The sequence below is a fragment of the Protopterus annectens genome, chromosome 1.part1 (assembly GCF_019279795.1).
Source record: "Protopterus annectens isolate FY-2018-M chromosome 1.part1, PAN1.0, whole genome shotgun sequence".
NCBI lineage: Eukaryota > Metazoa > Chordata > Ceratodontiformes > Protopteridae > Protopterus > Protopterus annectens.
Window position 1 is genome coordinate 241,625,649 of NC_056726.1, and position 17,302 is coordinate 241,642,950.

Sequence of the window (17,302 nt, forward strand, 5' to 3'; positions counted from 1 at the left end):
AAATTTGCTGTATCTAGGACTCTTTGTAAGCTTCTGAGCCCCCAAGCCTTTCCGTGTTGGAGGGAAGCCTTCTAGCTTATCAGTGGGAGTGGGAGTGGCCTATCTACCACAAGAGGAGTGGTCCCTGGCCCAGAAATTGTAGCTATTGGCTGTTTGAACAGTTTTTTTCCATCTCTTTCAACTTTCTGGTTTGAAAGCCGCACTTGTGCCTGTTTCCCGCCTTTCCTACAACTAGCCTAGTCCAGTTACAGAGTTGCTATATCCAGGATTGTTAGTAAGCTTCTGAGCCCCCAAGCCTTTCTGTGTTGGAGGAGAGCCTTCTAGCTTATCACTGGGAGTGGTAAGCACTAGGTAACCTGTCTACCATGAAAGGAGAGGTTCTTGGCCCAGAAATTGTAGTTTATTGACCATTTGGATAGTTTGTCCGTCTCTTTCAACTTCCTGGTTTAAAAGACCACAGCTGCGCTTGTTTCCCATCTTTCCTGTAACTAACCTATTGGGTAGCACTAGAAAGCCTTAAACTGATACAAGCCTTCTAGCTTAGGAGAGAGACTTTGGAGTGATTAAGTATCAGTTTTCTATACTTTCTTGCTGTACTTAACTGTTTTCCGCCTAAACGCAGATTTCCAGTGTTTATTGTGATTTAAAAGCTTGGTTTTTTTCACATATTGTATTTATTTGACTGCCTGCACTTTTAGAAACTTGTTTTTTGTTTAAATAAATTGTTTAACTGTTGTAGGCTACACACTAAAGTGCAATAGCCTTTTCTGACAGTTTGTAATCGTTTAAAGCTGTTATAAGTGTATTTTTTTTACTGTTTTTGCCTTATCTTTTCAAAAAAACAAAAAAAATTCTTTGTTTCCCTCCTTTCTAAGCTAGTATAGTCCAGTTTTCAGGCTAGTGCTAAATTCAGGGCTGTGATACTAGTTTCCGAGTTACCCATACATTACTTGGATAAAAGGAAGTTTCTCTGTTCACCTGTGAGGGAGGGGAGCTTTGAGCAACCTATCTGTCCCTGGAGGAGTGGTTCCAGCCCTGAAGTTAGTAGTTTATTGGCCATTTTGGGCTAATTTCTATCTCTTTCATTTCCCTACTATAAAAACTGCGTTTGCACGGTTTTGCACACCAGGCAGTGCCGGTTAGCTACGGTTAAATTATTCCAGGCCCCACTAAGTCTCCTCTTCAGTTTTCCCTTGAAACTAGTCTAACTCTCAACCTAAGCACTCAAAAAGCATCTTACAGCCCAGCAGTTGCTCAGACCTAATAGCAAGCACTAATATACCCCGACACAGATTGTTCAGAAGGGCAAGGATCTTTATTCACCCCTCACCAACCAAGCGACTAAGCAGCTCACCCTACTATTCAGCCATGACCAAAGGGCAAATTCAGGTGCACTCGCCAGTCCAGCTGGTGAATCTGGGTAACCTGAGGCAATGTTACAACTGCCTCATGTACACAGACAACCCTCTCCTCCTACCACAAAACACTAACATATGCGAGAGATGCAATTATACAGCCAAACTGGAAGTTAAGCTGTCTCCACCCAGGACTGGAACAGACAGTCAAGAGGAGAAGGTTAACACTTGCACCACAAATCTAGTGGCACACAGACCTACTAAAACAGCACTGGCAAAAAATACACAAATACACAAAATCATACTCTGAGGCTCTAAATAAAAACCTGCAAAAGCATCAGAGACCTCCAAAGCAGACACCCAAACAACCTGCACTTCCCGTCACAAACCAGAAAACACATAACACAAAATCAGTGTGCCGCACAATCCCAGTCCTTAAGGCAAAATAACATACCTAACACACTAGTAATAGGTGACTCTACAGTCAGGCACGCTGACGTCCCACTCACTAGGCTGGATAAGCAGAAGGTTACTGTTAGCTGCCTGTCGGGAGCCAGAATCCGCCACATAACACAAGCACTCAGGTCACTACAGAAAAAGTACAAATATGACTCTGTCATTGTTCATGTTGATGTGAATGACCTGAGACGTACCTCCCTGGACTACATGGAAGAGCTCTCTGATCATGTTGCCCAGGCTGGTATGACCATGACTAGCATCCTGCCCTCACCAAGAATGATACCTCAGTATAAAGAAAAAATTATCAATTTCAACAATTGGCTAAGCTTCTAGTGTCATTCAAAGGGGATCCATTGCCTGTCAGCCTGGGACAACATGCTCGACAAGCCGCACTGCTTCGCAAGAGATGGCTTGCACCTGTTACCGCTAGGCTTTCGAATACTGGCCAAGGCTCTTGCTGCCCCCATAGTGCCTTTTTTAGTCAAGGCTCAAAAGTCAAACCCACCTCCATAAACAGCACAATTAACAAAAAACTGACGGTTATGCTACTCAACGCCAGGAGTTTAAATCTCAAAAAGCACACGCTCGAAGCACTCCTCAGTATGGGGAATGTCGACATCTGTGCAGAACCTGAAACCTGGTTCAAGGCTCCAGAGAGCAGCCCAGCACTACCGGGCTACAACTCATACCACATGTTTCGGCCACAGAACACGGACCGAAACACAAAAGGAGGCGGTGTATCCATATTCATCAAGGATACCTACACCTCCAGGTTAGTGGCACAGCCTGATACCTCTGAGTTCTTCCATGTGCAACTAACATCGGGCAAATCTGTAATGCAAATTGTGGCCTGCTACGCATCACCCTCCATGACCCAGGACCACTTCACCTTTCTAGAGACACTGAAAAACATGAAGGTCCTACCAAACACCGTGATATTGGGAGATTTCAATTACCCTACCATTCACTGGGAAAACTACTCCAGTACAAATTCCCAGGCCCAGCGCTTCCTGGAATTCCCGGAATTCATCAACTCAAACACCCTGGATCAGCTGGTAAACTAGAGGTGAAAACATACTGGACCTGGTCATCACCAACATGGGCGACAGGTGTTCCACACCGGAAGTCAACCCGTCACTGGTTAGATCAGACCATAAATGAATCACTCTGGATGTCCACACCCCACCACCACCCCCAACTAAGGAAACCACAGTAAAAAACTTTTCTAAAGCAAACTTCACCTTACTTAAGACAGAGGTGGTAAGTTTCACAGCCCCCATGCTACATGACAACGCTGCCCAAGATGCAAAAACCTTTACAAATGCACCTACAAGGATGCATGGATCGTGCCATCCCTAGCAATACCAAGACTCACTCCTCTAAGAGAAAGAAACCAGTTTGGTGGACCCCTGCAATAAAGAGGCTATACAATAGAAGGAGGAAACTAGTTCAGAAAAAAAAGCAAATACCATGAAGGAAAGACATCCCTGGTCATTATCAGTAAGAAACTGAGGTCCCTAATGAAATCATCCAAGGCTAACTTTGAAAGAAAAACAGCCAAGGATTCAAAAGATAATCACAAAGCCTTCTTTAGCTATGTTAAGAATCAAAGTGGCAACACGCAGATATTCACTGAACTAGTGCAAAATAGCACAACATATACTGAACCTACTGATATTGCCAACATCCTGGCAGATAGATTCAGTGCAGACTTCACCCCCCTCTCACCTCGAAAAGGGCTCACAACAATACCGGAAAAGTGTAATGTCCCAAAAATCACAGATGCACAGGTGAAAACAGCCCTTTCAAAAGCCAAAAACACAGCATCAATGGGACCAGATGGTGTCCCAGGCTGCGTCTTGCACGAACTACAGAACGAACTAAACCCTCCACCTAAACACACTGTTCATCCTCAGCCTCTCCACAGGCTACGTGCCCATAGAATGGCACACAGCAATGGTTATTCCTCTCCACAAAGGAGGGGCCACAACTGACCCTGGTAACTATCGCCCCATAAGCCTGACTAGCCTGGTCTGCAAGGCTATGGAGCGCATCATCATGGAACTCATTAACAAAGGCATTGGGAACCTCCAAACACTTGACCCAACCCAGTTCGGCTTTGTTAAGGGCAGATCATGCCTACTAAACCTGGTTGACTTCCTCAAGACAGTCACCAAGGCCATAGACAAGGGAAGGTGGTTCACACAGCCTACCTTGACCTCGCCAAGGCTTTTGACACCATTCCCTACTCAGGTATTACAGAAAAACTCACCAGCTTGAACACAAACCCCTACGTCACGAGATGGGTTGCCAACTGGCTTACAGACAGAACTCACACGGTAAGAACAGCGGACTCCAGGTCCGACTCTAAACCAGTCACAAGTGGTGTCCTGCAAGGCTCAGTCCTGGGACCCCTACTGTTCGGCATATATTTCTCAGAAGTACAGGCAAACACAGGAGGACTATGGCTAACCAAGTTTGCCGATGACTGCAAACTGGGAGCCATGACTGACTCTCCAGCTGACACAGACATCCTCCAAAAGGGCCTTACTGAGATGGACACCTGGTGTCAAAGTCATGGCCTCAACCTAAATGCCAAAAAATGTATAGTCATCCCATTTGGGAAAAACGAAACAATCACGAATTACCACATAGGTGGCAGCCCTCTTAATACACAAGAGGTAATAAGAGATCTGGGGACCCAGGTAGATAGTAATCTCTCCTTTGGCAATCATATTGCCAAAGTAGTTAGGAAATCCTTCTATGTGGCCCATCTAATTACGAAATGGTTCGCATCTAGAAATAAAGAGGTTATAGTGCCCCTCTACTCGTCACTCATTAGACCCATCATAGAGTACAATGCCCCATTTGGGATGTACCTCACAAGACACTTCCAACAGCTGGAAAGACCACAAAAGTACCTCACCAAGAGGATTACTGGTCTCAAACATATGTCCTATGCAGCCCGACTAAAAAACCTCTGGCTGTACTCAGTGGCATATCGCTTACTCAGAGGTGATCTCTGCCTGACATACAAAGCCATGTCTAACTCAGAATTGATGGACATGCTCCACCTAAAGAAATCCAAGTCACTGCGTGCTACGCACTCTAGTGAGCTAAACCTCGCCACAACAATAAATAGAACATGCTGGAAGGATAGATTCCTGTCACAGAGGCTCCCCCATGCTTTGGAACAAAATTCCAAATTACATCAGGCAGAACCCCTCACTAACCCTCTTCAAGAGAAACCTTGATGAGTGGATGGGTAACAGAAAATACACCGCTGGGATCACTTCATTGGCTCTGCTTGACAGAGGATCAGTTAATTAATCAATGGGGCAGCGAAAGCCGACACATTTTGGCTAGGCTTATAAATGCCCTCGGGAAGCTAGGTTCATAGGTAGGTGCTAGGCTATTTACCACACTGATGGACACTCATGCACATGCCTCCACACTATTATACATTACTAGTTTACTTCATCCACTGTTTTCTGTATTTCTGTGCGTTTTTTCTACTAGTTTTCATTGTATAAACAGGTTTTCGGGGCTGTAAACATTAAAACTGTCATGACAGTTTTTGTTTTTTTTCCAAAGCACAGATATTTTTTGAACTGTTAATAACTTAGTTTTTTATGCACAGTAATACAAGTGGATATATATTTACTAGAAATTATTAGGACAGATCTATTTTTATATTTAGTGTTTTAGTTTTGATCATGTTTATGGTTAAATAGCTATGTTTTTTTCTTAATTTTTAGTCCTTGTCACAAACCTTATGAAGGCTTTATTGCATTAGTTAGCCAAAAGCGATTTTAGTTAAAAATCTTTTTATGTATATCATTTTACATATATGTTATGCTCGTCTTAATACCTGATCTGGAAATGTGGGCTGCAAGCAGACAGGTAGTGTTTTCCTTAACAAGGGTTTAGTTTGATCTAATCAGTAGTAGTGTGTGGGGGTGAATATTTGCTGTTCTAAAATGCACTTTTACAGCCCTGTTTATGTTTGCCATGAATAGGCTGGTTTAAAATTAAACAATATGTATACTTTCCACACCTACTTCTAAGTATAAACATAGTATGTGCCTACATTCCCCCAGGTAATAACTCAGGGACCCTAGAAGACATCCTATACTGGCTATCCAATGCCCACCCCCAAGAGACCATTGTTCTAGGGGACCTCAATATAGACTGGAATACTTGCACTACAGAGACCGCAACATTCCACATAAACCTACATGGTTTTACACAAATTATAACCTCCCCTACTAGGATCAGCAAGTCTAACAATAAAGAAAAAATCCTAGACTGGATACGAATTAATAGCCCCCACCACATGTACAAATCAGGTATTCTCCCTGAAGATCCAAGTAATCATTTCTTAACATACACTAATTGGCACAAAGTTGAATGTCCACATCTACCCACCTATAAAACAATAAGAAATAACAAAAACTTCAACCTTAATAAATTCTTAGAAGAATGTACAATTATGCAATTGGTCGATTCTAAAACAACTACCACTAGATGAGGCAGTAACACACTTTAATAACACATTCCTGGCCATCCTTGACAACCATGCACCTGCACACTCTATTAGAATTCAAACAAAAGTTGTCCCCTGACCCACTAAAGATCATCCAAAGAAATAATGCCTGGAACACCTGGCACTCCTCTAAAGCCCCACGAGATCAACTCAAATTTCAACAATGTAGAAATGATACAAAAAATCCATATTACTAGACAAAAAAAAATATTTCTGCCATCTACAGCAGAAACACCACAACAAGCCACAGAAGTTCTGGGCAGGTATTAAACTTCTCCACCCAGGGCAATCCACAACTCCAACCCCCTCAGCCCCAACCCAAATATTGCCAGAGTCCATTGCCAACACCTTCAACAATTTCTTTACAGAAACCATCCAGGCCCTTGCTAGCAAACTTAAACCCACTTGTCCTAATGCTGATACCGCTAAACCCAGTGGACATTCTCTCCTTTAGCTTCCAAAATTAAAAAACTCAAACCAACCACCCTTTCAGCTGATCTCCTCCCTGCAGACTACCTGCAAAAAGCTGCTGATGTTATAGCATACCCTGTCTCTATTTTGATAAACCGAACCATAACTGAAGCCTCTATCCCCTCTATCTGGAAAATATCACGTCATACCACTCCACAAAGGAGGCAGCTCCACTGAGCTGAGAAACTATAGACCAATAGTTATCCTTTCCTCTCTGGCTAAAATTATGGAAAAGTGTATCCATAAACAACTCTTACACTTCCTTATTCAACATAATCTTCTGGCCAACTCCCAGCATGGATTTAGACCACAGCGCAGTACCACCACAGCCCTCCTCTCCTTTTCTAATGTCATAAATTCCAGCCGTAACAACAACAACACTATCTTCTGCCCTGTTTTGCAATCTTTCCAAGGCCATCAACATGGTTAACCACCAGCTACTCTTACTTACCCTAAAGAAAATATCTCTAAACAGCCATGCCATACAATGGTTTCAATCTTATCTTAGTGAAAGACAGCAGGCTGTCCTTTGGCAGGACAAACTCTCCACCCTTCTCCTAGTTACCCTTGGTGTCCCTCAAGGCTCCATATTAGGTCCCCTTCTTTTCTCCCTCTTTATCAATGACCTCCACACTGTAATCCCAGATGCAACCTGTATACAATATGCTGATGATTCCACCCCGATTTGCTCAGCCTATACCCCTACAGATCTCCTTAGTTTAACCCAGAAAACCTTTAATACAGTGGAAAACTGGATCTCTAATCAACATATGATATTAAACCCTAATAAAACAAAGCTATTGCCCTTCTCCCCTACTCGCAAATCCTCTCAACCTTTGTTTTCTATAACATCTAACAATGGGACCATAATCTCACCAGATATGTATACAAAACTCCTGGGTGTTATAATAGACAACAACCTCAAATATGATATGCACATAAACCAAACTATTAAAACCATTAATAAAAAACTTGGCTCCCAATACAAAAACAAACCTTTTCTCATCCCTCTATCTAGGGCTGCCAGTGCCCGTACCGGTCTGCTTTCAACTCTACTCTATGCCTCGCTAATATTCACTAACTTGAACAAAACAGATCTCAGCAAACTCTCTAGCTGCTACAATCAAATTACCAGGTTTGCCACAGGAACTAACTACAGGACACACCATTGTCAAAACCTAAACCTCTTTGGGTGGCTAGAACTCCCCAGTCTAATTTAATACAATCAACTTACTGTAGCATTCAAGGTTATTAACCATCCAGAAAAAATGCCCTCCCTTAAAAACATTATCCATCTCTACAAAAACACTAGACTACTTTGTTCCACTACAAAACATTTGATTCAATCTGTTAAAGCTTCAGTAGGCAAAACCTGGAATTTGCTCCCATCTGACCTTACTCTGAACCCCTCCCTTAATCAGTTAAAAAAAAATCTAACCTAGTACTTTAAAACTCACTGGAATGGTTATGTCCTTGCTCTAACCCTGACTAAAGCCTAATCTACTTCCATATCCCTGCAATTTTTTTTATTCACAGCGACTTACCTCTTACACTAAAAGGTTTGAAAAGAGAAACTGTACATCTCTGCAGATACTCTATATATAGTTGCACCTATAGGTTTGATAAGAGAAACTGTAACATATTTTTATATATTTCTGAATATAATGTGTATTCTTCATAGGCTTGAGATGTGAGACTGTAACTTGTATGTTAATACAATATGTTTGTGCATATGCTGTAACTTACTTGTCTTTATCTGTTTGTAAGTTTGGAGCTTTTCTCCCCAGGCCTCCGCTGAAAATGGACATGTATCCAGTTGGACTATCCCGGCCACCAAATGTAAAATAAATAAAAGATGATATGCTTAACATTGTTAAAGTATTTCTGATTTTTTGTTACTGAGGATTGCTTGTGTGTCAACAAATAAAGGTTTCTTGGTTTAGAACACTACCTGGATTTCATGATTTTTGAAAATTACTGTGACTGAGCTAACCAAAGAAGTTTTAAGACCACTAGTTTCTGTTTTTTTTTTTTTTATTTTTTTCCTCAACACTCGTGGTGGTGAGGTTGGAACTAGACAGATTCCTGTGCTTGTTCATTTTTTTTTTTTATGTTTGCACTTCCAATGTCTTAGTCATCCCACAGACCTAGAAACAATATTTAGTATCTTGTATCTCAGAAGAACTGAGAGAGCTCATCTCCCCCCTCAGTCCTCAGCTGTCAGGAGGGACAATATACTGTACTAATTAGCCAGTGTGAGGAGTTACCCAGTCAGTCGTCATGTCTTTCGGCTTTTTCCCGGTTAGGGCTCGCCACAGCGGAACTCCGGTCCGCTAATGATTGGTAGTTGGTTTTTACGTGCAGAGTTACCAGCCCTGATGCACAACCTTCAACGAAAGTACGCCCATTCACGCATGTCTACATGCAGAAGACACTCTAGCTGAGAATCGAACAGGACAGCGTCTTACTGTGAGGCAACAATGCTACCGCAGCACCACCGCCGCGTATTGAAACAAAAATGTAAACTATACACTAACGCTTACCAATGGTATACTTGTGTTACAGATGAAAAGATTAATAGTTTCTCATAGTCTTATAATCTGCAAAAGTGTGATAAGCACCCTGTTAACAAGAGGATACACTGAAAAGAAGGCAAAGACCATGATAGAACATTTATATACCTCAACACAATAAATGAAGTTTAGAACATTATCTTCCAATATTGATTGGAACATAATCAACAACCCTAATCCCACCATATCAATCAACCTATTTAACTACACCCAACTAAATCCGGCGTTATACTTGACCCACTAGGAGACCACTTCCCAGCCTTCACCCATCGAGCTACCCTCACTTCTCCACACTCCCACCAGTACATTCATACACATAACCTCTCAAACTTTAATCCTACTACTTTTTCTGACTCCCTTAAACAAACTAACTGGAGCCCCCTAAAAACCCTTCCATTAGACAAAGCTGTTGAATTTTTCAACTCAACTTTCTTAAATGTCCTCAACTTCCTAGCTCCAATAAGAACAAAAAGAGTAAAAACTAAGACCGCCCCTTGGCTAACCAAAGACACCAAAAAAATTATGCTACAAAGAGATAAAACCTGGAAAACATACCTCCAACATAAACAGCCTGAAATCCTACTTAAAACAAGCAACTACGCAATCTCAACAAAAAACAAGTCATTAGAGGCAAAAAGTCTTACTACATAAAACTACAAGTAAATCATCCAAAAAACCCCAAACAATTATGGAACTCAATTAATTCCCTTCTTAACCCAGGCACTAAAATCAACTCCTGTCCTGACACCAGCAAATCTGACCATGAAATTGCCTCTCTATTCAATTCCTTTTTCACCAGCTCTATTGCTGAAGTGACCAAGACCTTTACCAGCAATAACCCTTCTCCTCAACCCACTCAATCTTCCTCACCCCCAACTCCCCCTCCTCCTACTTTCGATCTTAAACCCGTCTCAACCTACCATATAAAGAAATTACTCTCAAAACTAAAGCCATTCTCCAATGCCCCCGACAACATCCCATCCTCCTTCCTAAAAATAGCCACTGAAGGTATTGCCCTTCCAATCAGTATTCTGACCAATAGATCCTTGTTGGAATCTTATGTACCCAAATTACGGCATGCTGCCTTTATTCTACCTCTTCATAAGGGTGGCAAAAACAATAGTGTCTCAGATTTCTGACCCATAGCTATCCTCTTCCCAATCTCTAAACTTCTTGAAAAATGCATCCACCTTCAGCTCATGCCTTTCCTAACCAAACACCAGCTAATCACTCCCACCCAACACGGCTTCCATCCAGGACACAGTACTAACACTGCCCTTCTCTCCTTCTTACACACTGTAAATCTCGCCCATGACTCTGGTAAAATAGTATCTACAGTTCTACTGGATTTATCCAAAGCATTCGATACCATCTCCCATACCCACCTCCTAAACCATCTTTCTAATCTTAATCTCTCCAACAAGACCCTTTCCTGGTTCTCTAGCTATCTTTCAGACAGGCCTCAGGCTGTAAAATGGGGACAAGGCACCTCCACCTTCCTTCCAACCCCTACTGGGGTACCCTAAGGATCCATACTTGGCCCAGTGCTATTCAACATCTTTATTAACGATTTTCACAAAGCCATACCCAACACTAGAATTGTGCAATATGCAGATGATTCTACTTTAATTTGCTGCGCTTTTAACCTAGCTGAGCTCCTATCAGTGACACAAACTGCTTTCTCAACCACCGAAAATTGGATGCTCCAAAATCACCTCTCACTAAATGCCAACAAATCCAAAATCCTTCTATTTCCCCCTCCAAAACTTCCCCTATTGATAAAAACTCACTCCAAATTATCAGCCAAAACAACTCCACCAAAGAGATTGTTCCCTCAGCCAAACTTCTTGGTGTTACCATTGACGAACATCTGAAATTCAATACCCACATTCATCAAAACATTAAGAAAACCCATATAAAACTTGGTTTACTTTAAAGAAACAGCCACTTCCTCTCTCTTTCCACCAGACTAACTCTAGCCACTACCTGTCTACTACCCTCTCTACTGTACGGTGCTCCTCTACTTACTAACTTATCCGCCACTCTCTCCTCCAAACTGGAAATCTGTTACAATAAAATCTCCAAATCTGCAACCAAAGCCAAATCCTCCTCCCTTCATTGTTCTTCCCTTCATTCATTAAATTGGCTTGAACTCCTCAACCATCTAGATTATCTCCAAATCACCACAGACCACAGATTATTGTTCCAACCTACCAAGTGCCCTGCACTAACCAATATTCTACTACCATATACACCCCACAGAACCCTTAGATCTACCCACCAAAACCGAATCTCCATCCACAAAGCCAATCGTCCTGCTGGTCAGCTTCTGCTATCCTTCTCCTTAGCTAAAAAATGGAATTATCTCCCTTCTTCTCCTGTGGCAACTTTGAAAACTTTAAAACTCAACTACATTCCTATCTTTATTCAAACAGGAAATGCTACTGTACTCTTCCCCCCATACCCCATAAGCTCTCCTCCACTTATACTACTGGCTAACTTTCACATCAAACTAACCTTACACTCAAGTGTGGATATTATAAATTACAAATCTGTAATATGTAGCCATGATGCTGTGTGCCTGCCTTTCTTGCCTAAATGAAATTGTAACTGTTTTCTTCTTCTGAATTCTACCTGTTTTTAAAGTTTGTAAAGCAAGTATTCTTTGTAATAATTCTTGTAACTAAACTATGTATTGCGGAGCTTTTCTCCCTGAGCCTCCACTGAAAACGGGCTCCCTGAGCCCAGTGGACCTCCCCGGTCATCAAACTGGAATAAATAAATCTTTCACAAAAAGAACTATGCAATAACAGCATACAGATCGTAAGACCAAGAAAAGGTGGTGTGAAGAAACACCTCTTGGCAGCCAGCTTTTATAGGTTCATACTAGGCTATCTGCCCAAGGGCATTTATAAGCCTAGCCCATAGTTATTTGGCTTTCGCCACCCCTTTAGTTTGAATAAAACTATGCCTATTATTTTGCTGTGCCTCTGTCAAGCAGTGACACTGAAGTAATCCCTGGGGTATATCTGCGATCCCCCATCCATTGGTCAAGATTCCTCTTGAACAAGGCCAGCGAGGTGCTCTGCCTCACATGTACCGGGATTTTGTTCCACAGCACAGGGAGTCTCTGGGTGATGAATCTGTCCGAACAGAATGGCCTTTCGATACAGTTGTAGAATCAAAAGCTGTGGTGGACATCGCAAATACATGGGTTAGACAAAGTAATTCTACTGACAAGAAAAATGAACATGACATCATTTGACAAACAGCTGCAGATTATCCACTGGGCAGGATATCAGATGTGTGGCTGTTAATCTACTCACAAATTCTATGTTTCTACAGTGCATCTTCCAGGTTTCAAATAAAGGAAAGTATCAAAGATATTGAAGCTGGAACTGAAACTTCACAAGAGCATTTAAGAAAAACACATTTCAAGCTATTAAACCGCTCCTTGCCTTTTGAAGAAAAAAAAAAAAAAAGAAAATGTCACATTATATCCAAAGTCAAAAAGGCAGCCAATGTATCCATTAACCATTTATTCATGTGTTCTGACCCAAACAAACAGATCGGTTTCGGCATACAGCCATCTTCACTGAAGAAGGCTGTATGCCGAAACCGGTCTGTTTGTTTGGGTCAGAACACATGAATAAATGAAATGGTTAATCGATACTTTCATTCTGGGTGCTGGCTGCCTTTTTGACTTTGAGTTATCTATTTTGGCCGTGCACCTGCCTGTCGCGCGAGTTCTTTTTTTGGATTGTGACATTATATCCAAAACCTCAGTATTTGGCATTGAAACAGCAGTAAATGCTTAGGGCATTTCCAGTTACAACTACAGAAAAACAGTACTGAAAATGGTATAAAATACAGTGATTCACCTGGGAAGTTTAAACATTATTTCAGTAATGGTGATGGACAGGTTGACAGACTAGATCAAACAGGAGTCCCCGTGGACTATGATGTTTGCAGATGACATTGTGATCTGTAGTGAGAGTAGGGAACAGGTGGAAGAGACCCTGGAGAGGTGGAGATATGCTCGAGAGAAGAGGAATGAAGGTCAGCAGGACTAAGACAAAATATATGTGTGTGTGTGAATGAGAGGGAGGATAGAGGAATGGTGATGATACAGGGAGTAGAAGTGGCGAAGGTTGACGAGTTTAAATACTTGGGTTCAACAGTTCAGAGTAATGGTGAGTGTGGGAGAGAGGTGAAGAAGACAGTACAGGCAGGATGGAGTGGGTGGAGAAGAGTGTCAGGAGTTATTTGTGACAGACTAGTACCAGTAAGAGTGAAAAGGAATATCTACAAGAGGGTAGTGAGACCAGCTATGTTATATGGGTTGGAGACAGTGGCACTGACAAAAAGGCAGGAGTCAGAGCTTGACATGGCAGAGTTGAAGATGTTAAGATTTGCACTTGGTGTGACAAGGATGGACAGAATTAGGAATAAGTATATTAGAGGGTCAGCCCAGGTTGCAAGGTTTGGAGACAAAGCCAGAGAGGCAAGATTATGTTGGTTTGGACATGTGCTGAGGAGGGATGCAGAGTACATTGGGAAAAAGATGCTAAGGTTGAAGCTGCCAGGTAACAGGAAAAGAGGAAGGCCTAAGATAAGGTTTATGGATGTGGTAAGAGAGGACATGCAGGTGGTTGGTGTGACAGAGCAAGATGCAGAAGACAGGAAGAAATGGAAACAGTTGATCTGCTGTGGTGACCCCTGACGGTAGCAGCCAAAAGAAGAAGAAGATTGACTTTTTAGAGGTGTGTACTACCTTTTCCTACTGAATGAGGTAATTAATCTTGACAATTAGCATAAGCAAAATATAAAGAAAAATGTAACAACCCAAACTTATTTCCTACAACTCAAAACAAGAATCTTGTTTCTTACAATGTCATCTTCTATGCTGTACCATATAGGCAAGTGCTCATGAAACCTCTTTCTGGATCCTTAACATGAATGTGCCCATGACACATCCATGTCATCCAATGTATGTGTGCTCTTAAAGTTAATCTGAACCTTATGTTTAGCACACAGGCACAGACTCATCTGTGCTTAACGTACTATAGCGTCAACCCAAACAAGTAAAAACAAAGGACTTGCACACACAAAACAAATGATGCACTTTTTTGTCTCAGTGTGCCCTTTCAACACCCTGGGTGAGCTATCAAAATTTGCAACAACCTTGCAAAGCACCTATTTTGATATCAAAGCATAGAATACTGCCAGGACAGATAATACAAAGATTAAAAAGATAATAAAAGCAACAGAAGCAAACAATATTCAACAAGATTCTTTTCCCCCCATGAGTTAGTAAAGATTATCAGTCTAAAACCACCCAGGCATCATGTTCAAAATACTAAGTAGTGCTCAAGGGCTAATCTGTTGGTAAGCAAAAATTTGTAACATACTCTGTAACACTGCAGCTTCAAATCTAAAAGCTGATTAAGTGTAGTTCGCATGCTCTATAGAACTGTCTCACAAAAGACAACAGTGAAGTATGTGGACCTTGACAACAAGGAAGCTCAGTTTTCAATGCAAAATCCTCAAACGGTAAACACAACTGACACAGAAGTATGACACAAAATACAGCAGACAGGTAGTGTGACTGAAAACTGAAACTGATTTCAACTAATCTTAAACTTGCATGCCAGCACCTGAATATATAGACTATTTTTTCCCATTTTGATCAGGATAACCGGAACAAAAAATACAGTTGCCAAGCAGATCAAAATACAGTGAATCCCCTCCCCTTCCTCAAATCAGGAGTCCATCCTTCCAAATTAAACATTTAAGTCGCCAACAAGGTCCTAAGACACCACAATGTTTTATTTTCATTCCATATTATCCTCAAACATCGTACACTGCACATTTACAAAAAATCGCTCAGGGTTAGAATGCTGTTCACAGGTCAGCTACTATAATTACATTTTCAGTTCCTGTTCTTTTCTACTTCTGACATAGCTCAGTGTACATAGCAGACGCGTGTGAAACAGCTGTGGTAAATAATACAAATAAATAAGATAAAAAAAAAAACACTCCAACAGCTGTATTATTTGTATACTATTCCCTCACCTCCAGTTTGTGGTTCATCTGAAACACTGTCTGAGCTTTATGACATAGCTGAGCAAAGCAGGAGCTTAAGCTAGTCATTTTCTGACGACCCTCATAAGTGATATCGGCCTGGTCTGGGTCGATTTCTCCCAGCAGTAAGTCTACATCTACAAATGCCTTGTCGAACTCCTTTTCCAGGACCTCCAACCAGCGGAACATTGACATACCTCCCACTGGGCCAGAACTGGGCATCCCTCCTGAGGATGAACCGCTAGTGGCAGCTGCTGCAGACATTGCAACAGTGATCAGAAACGTAAAGTTATATCATAAACTCAGTGACTATGGAAAGTCGTCAATATTTACTGAAATTTCATAAGGGATAATTCTCTTGTCCACCGCCACTCGTCTGTGCTATGTGGTACTGTACTATCCCGTAGCAGCAGCTTCCGTCAGCTGCCACCAGGAAATCCCGCAGACCATTCACATCGGATATCCACTGCTTCTCCCTGCCACAACAGACATTGAAGTGAAGGACGGGTAGTGGCTATTGGCACAATCTATGAAAAGTATTTAATTATTGCTAGTTGCTTTGATAAGATCACTTCAATCCGTGTATTTAGTGTTGGTTGGGATGTTAAAAGGGGAATGTTCTTTTCTTTAGTTACTTGTAACAACGGTGTCTAAGATAAATGCAACGTGTCATTGTAGGTATTAGTCGTAATAACTAAACAGTATACCACATTCTTAAGATTCAGAAGTAGTTACCCGATCTAAGAAGTGAAATGCTATACTGTCAGCACTGAGATGGTGCCACCCTCACCACCCTACCTTGTTAGTGTGTCGTTATAAATCATAATAAATGACAACAATTAGCCTTTTCTTTAGTAATATTATGCAGTAATGCATACATTGGTAGTAGATCCATAATTGATAATGTGGTTAACAAATTTTAAACAAATCAAACGATTTTTTTCACCAAGATTAGATAAAGTAATGTGATGGTATACCCTCACGTATATGTTCTATCTTTGTGAAGATGGCATGCAAATTTGTGCGAGGCGAGTAAATATTAACATGACGTGCTGAGAAAGCAATCCAACCTATAACACTATTCAAAAATTCATAGCCAGCTTTAGGCACCAACGAACCCTGCGGTTGCTGGAGGCCCCCTGGTCCTGCCCCCTCACTACAGAGAGTTACCTTCTTTTGATATTTTGTAACATGTCCATCAAACCAACAGAAGCTAGGACTTTAGGCTTGCATGCTTAATACACCAGGTGGGTAATAACAGCTTTTACTTATATCACCTTTAAAACCTCTGGTTATAAACAATATTTGGTCAGAGTCACAGGCTTCACAGTTTTATTAAATATTTTATCATCCCTGTAGTGCCCTTGGCTTAATAAAATCCTGCTAATGGACATTCTGTCCACTAAACTAACATCATAGCCACCTTTGAGCACCTGCAATACCCGTAGCTACAGGGGGGTCATTTAATCAACCTTGACCGTGTGTGCGGTGGGGTGGGGGGGGCACAAAAGCTGCTGCTGGTTGGGGAAAAAAGAGAAATTTTGTATTTCTGATTATGCTCTTTAACCAAAACAGAGGTTGTGATATGACCTTGATAGGATAAAGCTGATAATCACTGAATAAACATGAGCAAGGTAAGCACTAGAGGTCAGCGTTCAGAATCCAGAGTGACCGATCTCAGGGTTTACCTTGGATTTTAAGAAAAGCTGATGCTTCTGATCTTCAGGGATTGTTTTCTCTTTCAGAGAGTTTTATAAGTACTGATAAAACACCATATAGTATAACTCTCAACTTCTTTGCTGAAGAATTCTGGG

General features: G+C 41.5%; 1 protein-coding gene across 1 annotated transcript in view; it reads right to left on the reverse strand.

Annotated features, from left to right (window-relative positions):
• The window catches only part of GOPC (golgi associated PDZ and coiled-coil motif containing), a gene marked incomplete in the record, with an annotated part of 978,680 nt that extends 962,713 nt beyond the window's left edge, over positions 1–15,967 (reverse strand). The window contains 1 exon segment of the mRNA XM_044074291.1: positions 15,480–15,967. Within this exon segment, the coding sequence (XP_043930226.1) occupies positions 15,480–15,752 (273 nt within the window).
• Between the last annotated feature and the right edge of the window lie 1,335 nt (positions 15,968–17,302).